At 36.7% G+C, this 18,327-nt stretch overlaps 1 protein-coding gene across 9 annotated transcripts in view; it reads right to left on the reverse strand.

Annotated features, from left to right (window-relative positions):
- LOC109853346 (muscle calcium channel subunit alpha-1) overlaps nt 1-18,327 on the reverse strand; it is a 38,531-nt gene that overhangs the window by 7,352 nt on the left and 12,852 nt on the right. For 6 of the 9 annotated variants that reach the window (XM_020425347.1, XM_020425350.1, XM_020425349.1 and 3 more), the window contains exons 10-27: nt 18,114-18,259; nt 17,890-17,963; nt 17,516-17,667; nt 17,224-17,341; nt 17,023-17,115; nt 16,732-16,852; nt 16,455-16,546; nt 15,076-15,242; nt 14,630-14,739; nt 14,327-14,441; nt 14,041-14,170; nt 13,691-13,857; nt 13,347-13,434; nt 12,297-12,404; nt 1,342-1,394; nt 1,088-1,234; nt 486-687; nt 141-410 (exon numbers count right to left, since the gene is read on the reverse strand). In XM_020425347.1, coding sequence (XP_020280936.1) covers nt 141-410; nt 486-687; nt 1,088-1,234; nt 1,342-1,394; nt 12,297-12,404; nt 13,347-13,434; nt 13,691-13,857; nt 14,041-14,170; nt 14,327-14,441; nt 14,630-14,739; nt 15,076-15,242; nt 16,455-16,546; nt 16,732-16,852; nt 17,023-17,115; nt 17,224-17,341; nt 17,516-17,667; nt 17,890-17,963; nt 18,114-18,259 — 2,353 coding nt within the window. Of the gene's footprint in view, nt 1-140; nt 411-485; nt 688-1,087; nt 1,235-1,341; nt 1,395-6,541; nt 6,650-12,296; nt 12,405-13,346; nt 13,435-13,690; nt 13,858-14,040; nt 14,171-14,326; nt 14,442-14,629; nt 14,740-15,075; nt 15,243-16,454; nt 16,547-16,731; nt 16,853-17,022; nt 17,116-17,223; nt 17,342-17,515; nt 17,668-17,889; nt 17,964-18,113; nt 18,260-18,327 lie in introns of all 9 variants that reach the window. The other 3 variants (XM_020425352.1, XM_020425351.1, XM_020425353.1) reach the window with 3 other exon arrangements.

Genomic DNA, 18,327 nt, shown 5'->3' on the forward strand with positions numbered 1-18,327 from the left:
GAGTTAATAACGAGAACTGATTGAAGTGAGCACACATATGAGAGCAAAATTATTTTAACAGTTATTGTGTGTGTGTGTGTGTGTGTAAAAACGCACATTAAAGGATAATAAATATTGTGACATTGAAATACGACTCGTACCTTAAATCGAAACGCGGCTAACTTGAACACGAATTCCAGCGCAAACACGGCGGTGAAGATCATGTTGAGAACGTCCAGAGCGTTTGTGTAAACCTCCGGTTGTCGGTAGAACTTCATCGCGAGCGTCACGGTATTAATCATAATTAACGTGAATATCGTGTACTCAAACGGCTGTGAGGTGACGAACCACCAGACTTTGTACTGTATTCGATGCTTCGGTATATATCGTCGCACTGGTTTGGCTTTCAGCGCGAATTCGATACAGTTTCTCTAAAACAAAAGAATATAATAAATATTTGCGAACGAACAAACTTGACGATCAATTTATCGATTCGTTGATCTCACCTGATTCTTATCGAGTTCGCAGTTTTTGTACTCTTGCTCGCCTTCGTTTTGGAAGGTAACGATAACGAAACCGACGAAGATGTTCACCATGAAAAACGCGATGATGATGATGTAGATGATGTAGTAGGCGGCCACAATCGGCCGAAAGTTATGAATTGGTCCTTGATTCTCGTCATTAGAATCGATCGACCACTCTAACAGCCTGTTATTGTACAGAAGACAAGTGAGTGATCTTACGCGTCTTCGGAGTTGCCTCCATTTAAGTCTACAACGTCTTTTGAAGCACCGTTGCATTTATTCAAACAATACATAAGAGATTATATATATATATATATATATATTTTATTTTCATATTATTTTGTATATGTATATATATAAACATTGATCAATAAAGAACGGGAAAAGGAAGTTCTGAAGAATCAGTTGCAGCACGTAAAACATAAAAGAAAGGAAGAAGAAAATGATTCTCGATAAAAACTTTATTGAATCGGAACTGGAAAGCAAGGTTTGCATAAATAGTTCTTCTCTGCCGCATTTAATTCGCAATAGAAATCTCAGAAAACACAAACGTTCTTTCGAGAACGCAACGCGAATGTACTTACGATGGCCAACCTTCGAACGTCGAGACCGTGAAGAGAGTTAGCATTGCTTTGTAAACGTTATCAAAGTGGAACTTTTGTTGGAGCCACTCTCTAGTCTTCACAACCGGTCTATTGATATTGCCGTCCTCGAATTCCAAATAAGTACCCCTGTTGCAATTTTTTCATGTTTAACGTAAATAGTTGCAAACAATCTATATATATCTTGTTGTTTGTTTTCAAACAAATTGACATACAAGTTGCAAATCGAAACTTACTGGCACTCGTTCTTCGTCATTTTCGACGCGTCGGTACAATAGAAGAACTTTCCCTGTCATGACACAAGAAGTTTATCAGTTTAGATAACAATTGACGTGTCCGTGATGCGAATACGGACTTGAAATTCGTGTAACATGTTAAAGCTTTGGACGTGCTGGCGTTCTCGAAATTCTCAATGACATCGTTTAGTAAACTACATAATTATCTTCTTTCCTTACATAAATAATTTACATTGCTCTCTTTGATGGTCGATCTTCTCAATCAATAAATTTTAACAAACATGAAAGAACAAGATGACGTTGCTGTTTGTTTGTGATTTCGCTACTCTTCGATTATACGGTATATGTGTGTGTCTGTAATGTGTGTGCGTGATTGAATTCGAAAATTGCCAGCACGTCGAATTTACACATCAGCTATGGAATCGGCCATTCTTGCAAGAGCAATTGTCAGCACCAGCAACAGCGAAAACGTGATCGAGCAAAGAAGGATGTTAATGTGAGACAAACGTAATAGAAAAAAAAAAAAAAGAAAAAAAAGAACGGAACATTCCTCGTCGGCACGTGCATACATATGTACAACAAAGGTACACGGAGCGAAAAACGTTAAGGTTCCTCGACGATTCCGTGTGACTGTAGATATATATTCGTTATAAATAAGCGTTTTGTCACACGTCAATTCGGTGGTAATATACACAAACATTAAGTGCATAATAAGCACGCCGAGGGAGAGGTGTGTTGGTAAAACGTGTCCGTCGCCACCTCGGAACTTGCGAAATTTGCGACCATGTGGACAGAGCAAGTTGTAATAATTGCGGTTAAAAAAACAACTTCTTCAAAACAACCTTCCGAATTTTTGTGTGCGCTCGTGAGAAATAATTTAATTTTAATATTTCAATTTTTCGTATGTAAGATGTATACAATATATCTAAAAAAGACGTAATATTGCATCGGTATTATATAATGACGTTAAACAAAGAAAAGAGTTTGACACACTCTAGAAAAAATATAGATTTTACATTTTTAATAAGTTTGTACAAAAAAATAATTTTAGTGTAGACGTAAATATATTAATAATACACTTATTATGTAACAAATTGTAACGGATAAAAGGGAAAAATATTGTAGTCAAGAAGATTGATAAATTACAAAAAGTTTTTAAGAAATATCTGAAACTTTTTGATGAAGCCGAGATATGAAAATAAACTGCGTCGATTTTAACCGAAAGGTCATGTCAAATCAACCATTTTGCAAAATTTGCAATATTTATCAAATTATTAATTAATTATAATATGTGAGCGCGTGGGAAGCGATGGCATGGATGAAGCCATGTGAAAAATAGTTTACCTCATGTTATCGTTTAGCAACGAGATGCGGAGTAATATAACAAGCGATGTGTGGCGGCACGGCATTAGCTATTATTGATTTTCTGAAAATCATATAGTTTTATACCACGCTTGCAGGAACCATTGCTTTCCACGCGTTCGTTAGCTCACATTAATTAATTAATAAATTATTAAATATTGCAAATTTTGCAAAATTGTACCGAGACTTTTTGATTCGGATTGACCCAATTTCACACCTCGGTTTTATCCGAAACGTTTCAGACACTTATAAAATTCGTAGACACATTACCTTTGGAGCACGTGCGCTATCGCGTTGTATCTCGATTTTACAAGATTTGAAGAGTTTGGCGAGAGATTTGTAGACACATGCCATGCTCGGTTCTTTTGATAATATCATTGTGTCTACGTGTGACCTGCGGTCGATTATCTGTCGACATGGCGCATAGGCTCGCATAGGCTCGGACACTACATGTGGGAAAAAAGCACGAACAATAGGCCACCGTGACGCGTCAAATTGCGTACTAATTGCCATCTACGTAACACGAGCTGGTGCGGACTAGAAAATAACGAACAAATCGAAACAACAACGCAGCCCTTCCGGGCTCTGACAAACAACGCGCAGGTGACGATTTTCCGATCACATCCTCCCACCCTTTATTCTCCTTCCTCCTTTTTGTTTTGTTTTTTTTTTTTTTTTTTTTTTTCATAATCCATAATTGCTTGCAAGTAAAAAAGCACAGGCGTTGTATACGTATCGCGGCTCGTGCAAAAGCAGGATACATATCTCGTGTTCGCTCGCGAGACGTAAATTCTTTTCTATTTTTTTAATCACGATCTTATTGCTATTCTTTTTTCTCAAACATTATTGTCTGTCTATTGATTCAGATATTGTTTTTTTTTTTTTGCGTTAATTAGTATCTCACGATTATAGTTCGTAGTGCGTTAAATATTGTCTCTGTCTCTACAATGAAAATTCATGATACATTCCGCGCATTTTCGTCTATAATTTTTTTAAAAATTATTATTATTTTCTTTCCTATAAAATCTCAACAATCGATCTTGTTTTAATATTTTATTTCGCAGAGAACGTAATTTGTTTGTTCTACCAATATTCTCTCACAAAGAATTTTCTCAGCCACTTTTATAACTGTGCGCAAATTAAAATATGATAATCACGCGAGTCCACCTTTTGTTTTTTATATAATCGCAACAACCTCTTCCGCCTCGAATTAAAATACAAACAAACCGTGTACGTGTGTTTAATGTCCATAAAAAAAAAAACAAAAAAAAAAAACAAAAGATATCCGAATTTCACGTAACACACACGTTGGGCAAATTGTATAATTCCAAAAATATTTCGCTCTCTTATTGCCCCTCGTTAAATATATTATCATTATGATGTGTGCCGCAAGCAGACTCATTTGCCACATCGATAAGCGTTATTCAGGAGAAGCACAAATGGCATATTTCATTCGTATCATGTTGCGCGTTTAAAATAAAAAAAAAATTTGAAATTCCGGTCGAATGCAATTTCGCAAAGACGGAAAGGCATATCGATGTTGTATAAAATGGAGAATTACATGTCCGTTGTGAATATGTCGCATTACGTGTGTGTCTGATATAAATATAAATGGATATTCCGAAACGCGAAGTCAGCGGGATCTCGCGATGTGCATCGAGGAATGGAAGTAAGTACGCAAGTACGTACATCGAAAACTTCTATATATCTCTAAAGGAAGATATACTGCTAGTGCATTTTGTGGGTTTCAATTGAGATTGCGCGCGTGTGTGTGTGTGTGTGTGTGTGTATAAGAGTAACTCTATTTCATACTTAGCAGCTAAAGGAACATAACCACTCTCTGCGTGTTCTCTCTACGACTGATCTTTCCCGATAACAATATCTATCTTTCATCTAAACCCTAGATTTAACTGCACAAGTTCTTCTTTCTTCACGAGATCGTGTGAAACTTGGAAAAAACTTAGTGTCTGAAATGTGGCAGAACAAAACGAGACTCACCTATTTTCTCTCGAAGTGATAGAACAATGAATTGACCGAAAACGTACACACACACATACACAAACTTCGAGATCATTACCCGAAGTTGTAAAATTATCTTTTTTTTTTTTTATCCCAAACAGAAATAATACGTTAAATATTAAAATATACAATTTTTAAAATTTCTATCATTAAAAAAAATTTCTATCATTACAAAATTTGTTATTCGATAAATTTGGTATTGACAGTTGTCAGTTGTGCGAAACACATTTTTCACCGATTACAAGCTTATTTTATTATTGCAATTGTGATCTCTGCAAAGTCACGAAGAGGTTACTCGCCTCGTTCTGTCACAACAAATTCGTGTGTAACTCGTGTGGTTTTGGTGCACGTGGACGGCCAGCATGCACTACGACTAAAGCTTTCATTCTCACATACAGCGAAACTGGCATGCCTGGTTAAAGAGTGTCTATTTTTAAATAGAGGGAATACGATGGCTATATATGAGATGCGTATATCGTTGGTTGTGTGACGAAAATATAAATAGATATATATATATACAAAAAATATATAAAGATATATATATACAATATATAATATTTGCACGTCGACGATATATATATATATATATAATTACACGACAATCTCGCCTGGTTTTTCTTAGTCAGAAGCGTTATTCTGTTAATGACAGCGTTACCGTGCTCGAGGGTGTGTTGCCGTTAAAAGAGAGGAGAAAGAGAAATATATCGTACAAGAGAAATATCGGCAGCAACATATCGCGCGTGTATATCTGTACGCGAGGTATAATCCGTCATCCTTTCGACGTTGTGTCAGCCGTCAGAAGCGCGATAATTAATGATCGACGGTGTCGATGATCGATAATACCGCAGAGATAATCGGTTAATAGCCGGTGCCCTTCTAACATTTCTCTAATAGAACCTAGATAATTTTGCAACCAGAAGGATGTTTCAGCAAGGAAATTTCCTCGGAGCGAGCCTCGCGATAAATCAGTCGCCACATTGCGTTCTGACGTTATTGCGTTGAAACCTTCGCAATGACATGTTCGCGTCGACGCTGTGAAGCATCTTGCTGCTGATACGGTTCTCTTGCACGGCAAAGGAGATAAACTTAAAGTGGAGAAAACATTTTGAATGGACGACTTAGGCAAATTAGCTTCAAATGGCAAATTACGGTTTTTTCTTTGCATTTTATAATTTCTTTAGTTTGTATTACATAATTTGATAAAAAAAGAAATAGTTTTATAAAATTACTTGCCTAAATCTTGAAGGATAGTTTACAAAATGATAAGATCTGCAATAAATAATTGTACAAAAACAATTGTTACGACAAAAGTATTAATTATTTTTTTGTTGATGATAAAAACTCTAAGTTTTCTTGATGACTTTGAATTTAAACAATTGACAGACAATATAATTTTTGCAAAATTGTTTACTCAATATTATATAAAATCACTATTAAATTAAATTTAACTTACACACACTACTTTTAGTTCTATTTATTATTATAACTCGACAGTTTACGCAAATTTTAATAATTTACTTAAAATCTCGTGTAATTAATCACATCGATTCACGTAGCGAGCATTGCACACGATTTTATTTGACGTCACTTTCCGTATTTCACTTCAGAAAAATTTGGTCGCCCGAGACGCTATGTCGTAAATTTACCGCCGTCGCCGTCGCAACGACAGAAGTGAACGTAAAGTGCAACGAATAAAAATAAAGAGAAAATAGGAGAGGAAAAAGGAGTGGGAAATAAAAAAAAAAGGGGAAAAAGTGGTAACGCAATCTCTCGTTCGCTTAGTAAGCTTTCTAAGTGGTTTGGCTGGTTGTCTCTTTACCTTAAACAGCTGTACCCCGATAACAGCAAACATGAACTGTAGGAGATAGGTGACCAACATAATGTTGCCGATCGTTTTAATGGCGACAATCACACACTTCACTACGTACTTTTTCACGTAGCGTTTTTCGGTTGCGGACGAGCAGGGCGAGCGAGCACAGCAGGGGAACACGTAGGATGGTGAGAGAGTGAGAGAGAACAAAAAAAAATAGAGTAGCATTAATTCGGGGTTGCCGGATCTTTTCACTCCTTGAGGGGCTGGGTCGGGGGTTGAGGGGGAGGGCATCGGGTGGTGGAAGTTCTCGCCATTCGAAAATTTTTTTGTCTAGGTTACAGTTATAGTTTCTCTCGTTCGCGCAATCTTAGTCGCTCTTAGCTTGTTAGTTCGGTTATCCTTTTTGTAAATGAGACAGACAGAGAGAGAGAGAGAGAGAGAGAGAGGTGTCTATTTATTTTATAAATTTCTTTTATCACGCGGCGATGTACACAATTCGTCGACTTCATTGAAAGTTGCACAGCTTTTTTCTGTTTTTTGTTTTGTTTTGTTTTGTTTTGTTTTCCCCACGTAGAAATCACTCTTTTGAAGCTCTTTCTTGAAATATTTCGGTTTCTCTCTTTTCTCTTCATTTTTGTTCTTGTTTTCATCGTGAACTAAGCCCTCGCCATCCATCCAACCCATCAGTGCTCGTTGTTTTTTCTCGGCAATGCACCTGTGGGAAACCTCGGACGTTTCCTCGTCAATTTTACACGCACGATCACATACATAAGCGTGTTCGGTAACGTCTGTGGATTGAATTTATACGAATATATCGCTCGTTCTAGCTGCTTCTGATAAAATTCGGTTTCCGCTAATAGTCGTTATCCTGTTTCGAGTACATACTGCGAATTTTGAAATTTGAAAATTAAATTTGAAGCAACCTGAGAGAATTTTTGCGCACGAGAAAACGACTTCGACGAGTAAGAAATATTTAATATAATTTTTTTGTATATAAATGATTATAACTGTAATGCGCACGTATAAATATCTTCGTAGTGATATCAAAATACATAAACGCACGCATGTCGTATAAAATTTCACAACTTTGTAAAAATATATTTTCTATTATTTCATTTTTGATTTTTAAGATCAAAGATATATTTTTACACAGAATTTTGACTTGCAAAAAAGTAAAACACGCTATTTTCTATGTTTCCGGAATAAAATTATTCGAATCCGATTCGCGCGCGCGCGCGCTCACGAAAAATATCGCGTCGTGAAATTGGCAGAGAGAAATAGTTTCCCGTAGCTAAAATTTTCTCTCTCACGGTTTTGGCATCGCACCGCGCGCGATGTTTATTGCCTCATTTCACGCGCCTGTACAACTGCTTACTGTATTGTAATGCGGCGCTTTTGAGCTACGCGCGCGCATAAGTTCACCTTCTCGCATCCCGTCGATCGAGTACTTCGAAACCAGGCACTCGCGAATTAATTTTGCGCGAAGGCTAGCGCTCGCGCTTACTTCAATTAATACGCGTTGTCGCATATATACATATATGTTACGGTATGTGTGTAATGTGCGTGTGAGGGAAGTATGTTGATGGTGGGATCGATCGATACACATGAAACTACGAGCGATATATATATATATATAGAAAGAGAGAAAAATATATGTGTGTGTGTATGTGTAATATATACATATATACATATATGTATATATACTTATATGTAGACAGAGATAGAGATAGACCGAGAGACAGATATATATATATATAGAGACATAGGTAAGTAGATAGATAGATAGATAGATAGATAGATAGATAGATAGATAGACAGATAGATAGATAGATAGATAGATAGATAGATATAGATATAAATATAATAATCAGATTCTGAACGACTCGTTTCTTCGTGTTTAGCATTAATGAAAATGATCAGAACCACACAGGCTAATATATATATAAACATAGAATATTTTAACTATTCTACTGTCATCTATGTATTGTTCTATATATTTTCGCACTTATTCGAGCTAACATAAGCGTCGAATTCTACATTCTCGACATTGCAGTGTCGCGAATATCTTTCCGCTGCTTTCCGCGTGTTTAAAAAATTGTGGTATTTAGTTTAGGCGAAAGATCTCGTTGCATTTTTTTACCAAGCAGAAACTTTTTACCTCTTACGGATCACATTGATGTTTCTTGTTGTTTTGAGAATGTTTGTGGAGCTTTATAGAATTGACTGCAAAATTAATGATACTTTCGAAAGAACTTCGCGCAAGACAAAAAAGCGCGCAAAAACTCGATAAAGAATTAACGTGATCGTTGTTCGAGATTTCGCGGTGTAAAGAAGTAACGGGAGACAATTGCGCGATTTGTATCACCCAACTTAGCTTGATCTTAACATTAATTTCAGCCGTTTTTCTCAACGTATCGAGCTTGTCTCACAAGCAAGACTGTTTCTTTTTCTCTTTCTTACATCGATCTCGATTGTTCTCTCATGCAATTATAATACCGAGTCAAAATAAACGTATATCGCAAGAAATTTTGCTAATCTTAACTTGCGCATTTGTTTGTCGCTTGAAACTCAAAACTCTGTAACATGTAATTATCACAGATTTGCCTATCTAACACGTAATGTTAGCTGCTATATCACAGGACGAAATCGGACAATCGGGATCGACTGTGTTTTTCCAAGATATGTACGAAAGTGGACGGAGAAGGAAATTGCCGTGGTGCTTCCTTTTGCAGCAATTATGGGTCTGTGCACGCATAGAGAAGGGAACCTCTTTTTTCGTGATCTTTTCCCCTTTTCGATTGTCTTGACGGCCACAAGTCCCGCGGCGTGTAAAAAGCTTTAAGAAACAGTGCCCTTTTTGTCTTCTCCTTCACTTTACTCTCTCATGTTAATGTAGTAGCGGCACACCACTGCAACGCTCAGCCGGCACAAGCATGCAATTCTCAAACATCCTCTACTATCAGTCGTATAAAATCACGAAGCCTGCATATAAGTCTTTTTCTTATTTGATTTCTAAGTGGAGTAGGTGTGGGTGTGTGTATACGTGTGTACGTGCGTGTGTGTATGTGTGTGTGTAAAACGTAAAAAATATAAAACTTATAAACAGGATTAATGTCCTAAAACACTGGGATCTGGTCCTCTGTTTAAGAATGCGTGACAAAAAAAAATTTGTGTCTCGTGTCTTCGTCATTTGTACAGTCAGTCTTTGCACGAGTTTTTTTTTTCATATATGGAGGTATAAATTCTCAAAACAAATAAATGTACCATATGTGATGTAATCATAAAAAATTTTTGTAAGCTAATGCTACAAAAAATAATAAATCTCAATATAATATAAAATACATGATGTAATCACAAAAAATGTCTGCGAGCTAACATTACGAAAAATAAAATAGATCTTGACATCTTTTTTATACAATCTACGTATATATTTCAGTTATTGTGTGCGTTATAAGTTTTTATGCGTGTTGTGTTGTATGACTGTTTTAGTTTTGTGTCGTTTGAGCAGCGATGTAATTTGTCAAGTTTTCGAGCAGAGCAAAGTGATAGCAAAAAAATGAATAAGAGAGATATATACATGTGTATATATATATAATAAAGAGTGTAATCGTAGGTGTCTAGCTGATGGGAGCAAAACGAAGAAATGAAAGCCAGTGCCGAAAGAGCAAAGGCAATGTCAGGCCTTGCGTAAAGCCGCTCTTCTTCATTTTGTCTTTACACTCAACTATTCTCAATCTGCTTTTGAGCTACCGTCTCATCTCCCCCCCGTTGCATCTACTACGTAGGCGTTCGTATATTATACATCGTCATGACACAAAATTGCTACGATAAATTCTAGTGAAGTAATTAAGAGGATCGTGAAATGTAATCGATAATTAATTTTCAATCAATTTATAATACTCAAACATAACAAAATTGTTTGGAAACGATACGTTTGCTCAGAATTGCGTTAAAATTATGTTTACACACGAGACGCATATACGTTACATTGAACTACATTATTCGTCTCGGAAAATAGTAGGAAATATATTCGAACCTGTCAATATTGAAAATACAGTATAAAGAATTGTATGAAACAATTTCGGAGTAAAAATTCGTATCGCATACAAGTGACAAAACTGTTCTGTCTCTTTGCAATACTTCTGGATAAAATATCGCGTGCGTTCTCACGTGTCAAAAAACTCACTATGATAAAGTGCGACATTTTTCGAGTTGTTTTTATTTCTACAACAATTTCGCGAAAATGTTATTTGTGTTTTCTTTTATTCCGCTAGCATCAACAAGGTATTATCAACGATGTGAGTTTTCACGTTGCATTTTTATAAAAAAAAAAAGTTTATTCAGTGTGTTAAAAAATCAAATTAAAAAAATTGTTCTTTTCTTTTACTTCTTTGATTGTGTGATAGACGTAGAATTCGACTTCTGTTAAAGCAAGTCGTTATGACGATCTCATTACGTAAAATCACATCCAACTAGATATAAATAGAATTTGTCCACTAATGAAGGACTTTTTTCCCGGGTAATAGGAGCAAACAACGAAATTACTTTCGGTGAACGCATGATGTGCTAATTTTATACACAGCGAAGGAACACAAAATAGACACAATTGCGGTCCTATAGTGAGAGGTTACGGGGAGAGAGAGTATCGAGACAAGAAACCCAATTAATTAACTAGTAAGAGTTATGGCAAAAAACAGCTTTTTTTTCAAAAGGGGGAAGGTTGATACCCAGAGGTGCATATGTCGGAGAAAACAACATTCGCCTCGCGCCACTCGACGATTATTTTTTTTAATTTTTTTTTTTTTTACGTGCGCATGCACAACGATCGATATCGTATTGGGACGTGTAGATACTCTCTTAATTGGACCAAAATATGTTTGTTAATTTGCGTGTAACTTTTTACGTTTTATATAGAAATCATTGTTTCGGTGGTGTCATGATTATTTTGTATTACTTTCCAAACTGACGTAAAGGTGTTTTTTTTTCGAGTAAAGTATAATAAGTACGTAAATATTCACACAAGTGCAAACAATAGTGCAAAAAGTGATAAAAATCGTAAAAATTACGTGCGCATGTTTAAAGTGACGTAAAAATATAAAACATATAGAAATTCAAAGAGTGGTGCAAACATTTGATAAAAAACACATAATTATTGTGTGTGACATAATATGAAAAAAATCTAAAGTTGTAGAGCGAAAGCGTAAATACATGATTTTTTATTGATTAATGCTTTCTCTTAAAAAAAAAAAAAAAAAATCAAATAAAGTATTTTAATATCGCGTGTCTTATTTATCGGAATCGTTCCGACTTTTTCGCGCGTACAGTTTTCATCTCTTCGTCGTCAACAACTTCTGTAATAAGTAATCGCGATCAAACACGATCTCTCGTTATTTCACGACAAAATGAAAATAATCGTCGAAGAAGCTGCCGAGATGTCGAGCAAAGGCGTACTGAGGTAGGGGAGGTGAATAATCGTAAATGGGTAGTGGTGAATTTGATGGTGAATTAATTTTTCTGACTGCTTTCGTTGACTAATGTACGGATAAATGAACAACAAATGTCAAAGGTTGAGGTCTTGAAAGAGAGAAAAATAGAAAGAGAGACGGGACGGATTTTGGAAAATTTCAGAAGACGGAGAGGGTTATAAGGGTTGTATCGGCTGGTAACATCACATCACTCTAATGTATACTACAAGAGGTTTGAAGGAGAGTTTTTTTCTCGGGGCCACATATTGTGTGGTATCGGGGCCCAATAATCCTACCTTGAAGAGCTGTACGCCAATGACGGCGAACACGAACTGCAGGAGGCTGGTGACGAGGACTATGTTTCCGATAGTCTTTACCGCTACGATGACGCACTGTACTACGTGCTGGGTTCACAACATTAATCACAATATATATTTTTCGTTCCTTTCGTGATAGAAAGAGAGAGAGAGAGAAAAAGATAAAGAGATAGAAAGAGAGAGAGAGATGAAAATTATGCGTGTCGCGCGTGAACGCTTATACTTCTCTCTTACAGCGATCTTAATGTGACGAATTTTTTTGCCGGTGACGAGAGAGTTCGAGTAGTTCTTCCAAATCGTGCAAGCGATTCTCTTTGCAAATTTTTCACGAGAAATATTATATAATTAATTTATATTTATCGCGATAAACGTGTCTGATTAAAAAAAGAGCGTCTTTTTTTATATTTCTTTGTAATACACTGAAAAATCTGACGCGTGTCTAGAAATATAAATAATAAATAATATTTTTTAATCAATTTCTGTAAATTTTTTAAATTATTGTTGTAATCTACGCGATGATTCTTGTGTCATAAAAACGACTCGTTTCTCCGTTAGCGCAAAAAATTTTTTTTTTTTTTTCGAAATTAGCTCGGCGCTCTTCCACCATTCAGTATGAACATTACTTAACTTCGCGAACGCTTGACGATTAAACGTCGGGCTAAGGGCTTTTGTGTTTCGCGATCGAGATCGATCCGGGGAATCTCAGTACAGAGAGAGAGAGAGAGAGAGAGAGAATTGTCCGTTCGCGCACTTGAAAAAATTCGTTCGATGAATCAAATGCGCGACTGGTTAATTCTTTCATCGTTAAAGAACCCCCGAATCGATTTCTAACATTCGTGGACAACGAGGCCTGACGGAAATATTGGGAGCGATTCTTTAAGTTTAGCTTAGCTGTGGACACATTACGGTGTTTATTATGCCTCTGGCGTTACGTCTATATTACGTCTACTATAGGACGTATGCTGTGTGAAGTGGGCCAGTTTTTAGCGAACTTACAAAAAGTAGAGATAAGGCAAGTGAAAGTGATACCTTTAGTCCCTTGGCGCGATTGATGGCACGCAGCGGTCTCAGTACGCGAAGCACACGGAGCACTTTAATGAAGGAAAATGCACCAGGTCTGCGAACATTAAATAGTAACAGCGTAAATGGCAAATGAAACAAACGTTATTTGTAACAATAGAAATAATATCTAAACAAAAACTTCATTTTTCAAATAATCAAAGTTTTTCTTAACTTTTTCGGAAGGAGCATATGTCTCGAAAGGCTTAACGAAACATCGCTTCGATAATTCACTCATATAAATCGATCATAATTAAATAATATACGTATATAGATTATTAATATAAAAGATATATAGAAAGAATTTTACGTACTTGACGGTCATAGAAATGAGAGAAGCGCAAACGACAAGAAGATCGAGCAGATTGAAAGCCGAACGACAAAACGCGCCGTCGTGAATGATGAAGCCGTACGAGATCATCTTGAGGCAGATCTCGATCGTGAAGACAGTAGTGAAGAAGTAATCGAAGTTAGTCAACATCTGCAACACGAGAAGAGTGTCGTGCACACGCCACTCACTTAGTCATTTCAAACAGATGTATGATGTTTGTGTGTCTCCGTTAATTTCTCCGGAAATTTCCGGATAAAAGATAAAATCTCGACAGATATATTTCGTCGCTGAGGAAAAATCGATTTTATTATCTTCTAGCGCGAGATTGTATACCTGATTTCTGGGCGACAAGGCATTCAGTGGATCCTCAGCGGCCAACATCGCGGAGGAAATCATAATGCAGACCAATATCACGTTGCTGAAGTAACTGTGATTGCAAAACCAATGACAGAACACGCGGAACCTGCGAAACACGATTAGAAAACAAACAAATAATCGAGAAGCTTAAAATAAAAATATAAAATCGCGAAGAGCTAAAAAAAAAAGATTTGATCGAATTTATTTTATTTTATCTTCGTGTTTAAAATTCACGTTGATAAAATTCGCGCCTGCTCAGTACCTATTGGTGCTCGAAAAAATAAAGAATGCTGAACCGGCCGGTATCGGTTCCTTTTTGGTGGCCATGTTATATTCGGACAGTCTTCGTGGTCTAGCAGTCACTTCTTGTCCGTTATCTAAAAGAGAAATGTTCACCTTTTGTGTCGTTCTCACATCAATTTCAATCACACATTTCCTCTTTCTTTAATTATCATATATTTATCCAAATATAAATCTCAAGATAAATCTTCGATTGTACACGTGTCAACGTTGTTTGCCTGTTAATTTCTGAAAGTGAAGTGAAAATGACGAACGATAAACGCACCTTGCATCTCCCCGTGCTCGCACTCCTCCTCCTCCTCCTCTTCTATTTCTTCGTCGGACTCGACGTTGAGTCGTACTTTGTGTGTGTTCATGTCTTCGCTCTTCTCCGATCTGCAATCAGTGTTGTTTTATTCCCGAGCTTTTCAATTAATCTCAGTGGAAGTTTCGAAAACCACCTGAATGAGGATGTACAGCGCAATAGTAAATTGTGAGCGCGTTGCGCGTGTTCCTCGTCCTTGAACTGTGATTATCGACTCTCTCGTCAATTCTCTCGTGCATTACTAGCCACGAGAGCGTGTTACATAAGGAGAGAGGTGCATAGTAACGATCTCTAATCTCGTTAATGTGATAACGCACGTTGTGTATTATTATACAACTTACGTATATGAAAGAGGGAGAGAGAGAGAGAGAGAGAGAGAGAGAGAGAGAGAGAGAGAGAGAGCTTACGTTTCGGTATCGAGTGCGGCTTCATAGTCCTCCATTGTCTCGTTAGGGTCATGTTCGAGATCTGTACCACCGCCTTCGTCCTCTCCTCCGATGCCCTCGCCGCCGTCACCGGCTTCGCCGCTGACTTCCCTCGCTGGCGAACCGCTGTGAGATTTGTTTTTCTCCGCCTGCGGAATACAAAAAGACATGGAAGGGAAAACAAAAATAAATCGATACATACATACATACGTAGTAAACATAAACATAAACATAATTAATTTAACATAAATATAATTTAACATAAACACGTAATTTAGTCCCACAATTATACGTACGTATTGTTTTCTACCCTAACATATTGATCAAACTATGTAAAAACCACACTAAATTTTTACAAAATGTAAATTTTTATAAAATGCACGTTCTAGACATAGTTTGCGCAACGTGAAATTTATTGCTATTCGTCGAAAAAAATCCGTGAAACGAGAAATTAAGGAATTTATCAAAGAATGCAAAAGTTGTTCGTACGTTTATGCGTGTGAATGATGTCGAATAATATCGAACTTCTATATATTTTAATTAAATTCTCTAGTTAACATTGCCGCGATAGACGAGTAGTCAATTTTCAATAGCGTGTATACAAATCTTTCTTCAAACTAATAACACGCGTTCGCAATTTCGAACATATGTAAATAAGTACACAAGCAAATATTTGATCATTGTCAGATGATGTTTGCCAAGTTCACGCGCTAATTATAACTCTTTAATGCAACATCATAAATATTTCGTTATTTTAGATGTTATTATTTGTTTGGTACATTGTAAATTGTTACCGTATTGAGAAGAGAAAGTGTGGGAGAGTCGTGCGTTTTTCGCGTGCATTGATACGACATGGCTACAAAGAAAATGAGAGTATCTCTTTCTTTTATCTCGTCTTTTACGAGCGTTAAGTACTGGTGCTCAATTACTTTCACGAGATTGGGCGTCGTCTTGTCGTCGTCATCGCGTCATGCTCGCATTCATTCGAGCAAACTCGCATTGTCCATAATGCGCTTCGTGATAGGCGCTTCTTCACAAGTGCTTCACGAAGCGTGAAAATATGCACTCTAAATTAAACGGATCATTTATGGAAAATCGCAAGGAATGTTTTGTTTAAATTCTAAAACCCGTTTAAAAAGGACGTGCTCGAATTCATTGCTTTCTTCTTATGCCAAAAGGTCATCTCTGATATGAAAAATTGCAACTTTGTTTTTGATAACACAAAAAAAACATTTATAATGAAAAATATGTAATTTTTTTTTCTCTCAAAAAGTGTGTGAAGAATTTTGGCCATGGTTTTTTTTTTTTCAATTCATTGATTGATCAATCGACTTAGTAATCGAATATAAAACGAAACTCACCTCTTCTTCAGCTTCCTTCTCGATGGCAGTTAGAGACTCGGCATCGGCGAGATTGTCGACGGCGATAGCCAAGAATACGTTCAAAAGGATATCTGTGTATTGCTATCTTCGTTAAGGATCAATTAAAGTTTATTACATCAAAAAACTAGATATAATTTATAGTTTCCTTTTTAAGATTAAATTTTATCGATATTGCACCCATCAGATGTGATTTAACTCGCGAAAAACAAACTACAATTGCTCGTTGCAAATTTATCTTTGTTTTGATAAAGGATACAATTGCCGCATATGAAAAGAATGATGAAGTAAACGCACGCGAGCACGCCGATACTGGCGACGCCGCCGTAAGCTCGAATCCCGACGTACATCACAACGTTCCAATCCTCGCCGGTTAATATCTGAGAAATCGAACATATCGCCGATTTTAGAAATACGGAGGAGGTAGAAAAATAGAAACATTAAAAAATATTGGGTCATCGTTTCAAAATAATGAAAAAAAAAAAAAAAAAAAAAAAATCAAAACTCTTGTAAGTGCAGCTGTGTAGAAACTATCAAGATTTTTTTTTACCTGAAAAACGGTGAGCAAGCTTTGCCAGAAGCTGTCAAAATTGTGACGTGTTTTTTCCTCATTGTCGCTGAAATTGAATTTTCCACCGAAGACCTAAATTTGAAGTATAAATGTTGACGGATAAGCGGTTTTGCGTTGTTAAAAAAAAAAAGAAAAAAAAATCATCTCCTCTGAATACGTCGCGCTTTCGAATCGATCTACCTGCATGCCCAGAAGAGCGAAGATAACGATGAATAGGAAAAGCAGGAGCAGCAGCGAGGCAATCGATTGTATTGAATTCAGTAAAGAGGCCACTAAATTCGACAGTGATCTCCAATACCTGCGAGAAGAAAACGAAACAACGCAACTCGCGCATTCTCAATAGACTTGCAGAGAATTCAATTACAAAAATTTCTCGCGTTTTTTTTTTTTTTTGAAAACAGATGATGGTTGACGAGTATACGTGTATTATATACATATTTTATATCATATCTTAAAAGAGATTTGTACTCACTTTGTTACTTTGAATACCCTGAGCAGCCGAACGCAACGGAGTACGGAAACGCCAAGAGGCGGCATCACATGTGTATTTGTAAGTATCATTTCGGTGATCGAGCCGATCACGACGAAACAATCGAAACGATTAAACAACGAGACGAAGTAACCCTGCGAAGTAAAATTACGTGCTGCGTGAAGAAATGAAATATATTTTTCAAGAAAACAAACGTCTCGTTCTTTCTTGCGACTGACAAGATGTTTATCAAGACAAAAATTACAACAGTAATCACGTAAACAGCAAGTAACCAACTTGTTCGTCAATTTGTCATAATTTAAAGACTGAAAAAAAAAAAAAAAATTGTTTTGAGAAGTTGGATAAGGATGACTCACCTGAAAGCCTAAACTGTACATTTTTAACATCATCTCCATGGAGAACAGCACGATGAAAAACATGTTCGTGATCTCTGGCGACAAAGAAAAGAGATTTGCGTTACGAAACGCAATACCCGAAAAAGCGCCGGAGCGGTTTATAATTAAAAGCTAAAACGCACAGGCGAACGCGCGCGACTTTATTTCCGCTAAATCGCGCGCGGCAACCAAACTGCGGTATTTACCTTGAAATTCGTCCAACCAGTGCGGCTGATTGTAGTGCTCCGAGGCGAGAACACCGGTATTCAAGAAAACCAGAACTATGATGAGCCAATAGAAGACCTGGGACTTTACGGCCTTTCTGCAGGCTCTTCTCAATCGTCTGTTCACTCTGCGAAATTCGTATCACAATATCGTGACGGTCTATCTAAGACTTGACGCACTCACTTCTGTATATAC

This window comes from Pseudomyrmex gracilis, unplaced genomic scaffold (genome assembly GCF_002006095.1).
Source record: "Pseudomyrmex gracilis isolate BER0280 unplaced genomic scaffold, ASM200609v1 scaffold_46, whole genome shotgun sequence".
Classification (NCBI taxonomy): Eukaryota; Metazoa; Arthropoda; class Insecta; order Hymenoptera; family Formicidae; genus Pseudomyrmex; species Pseudomyrmex gracilis.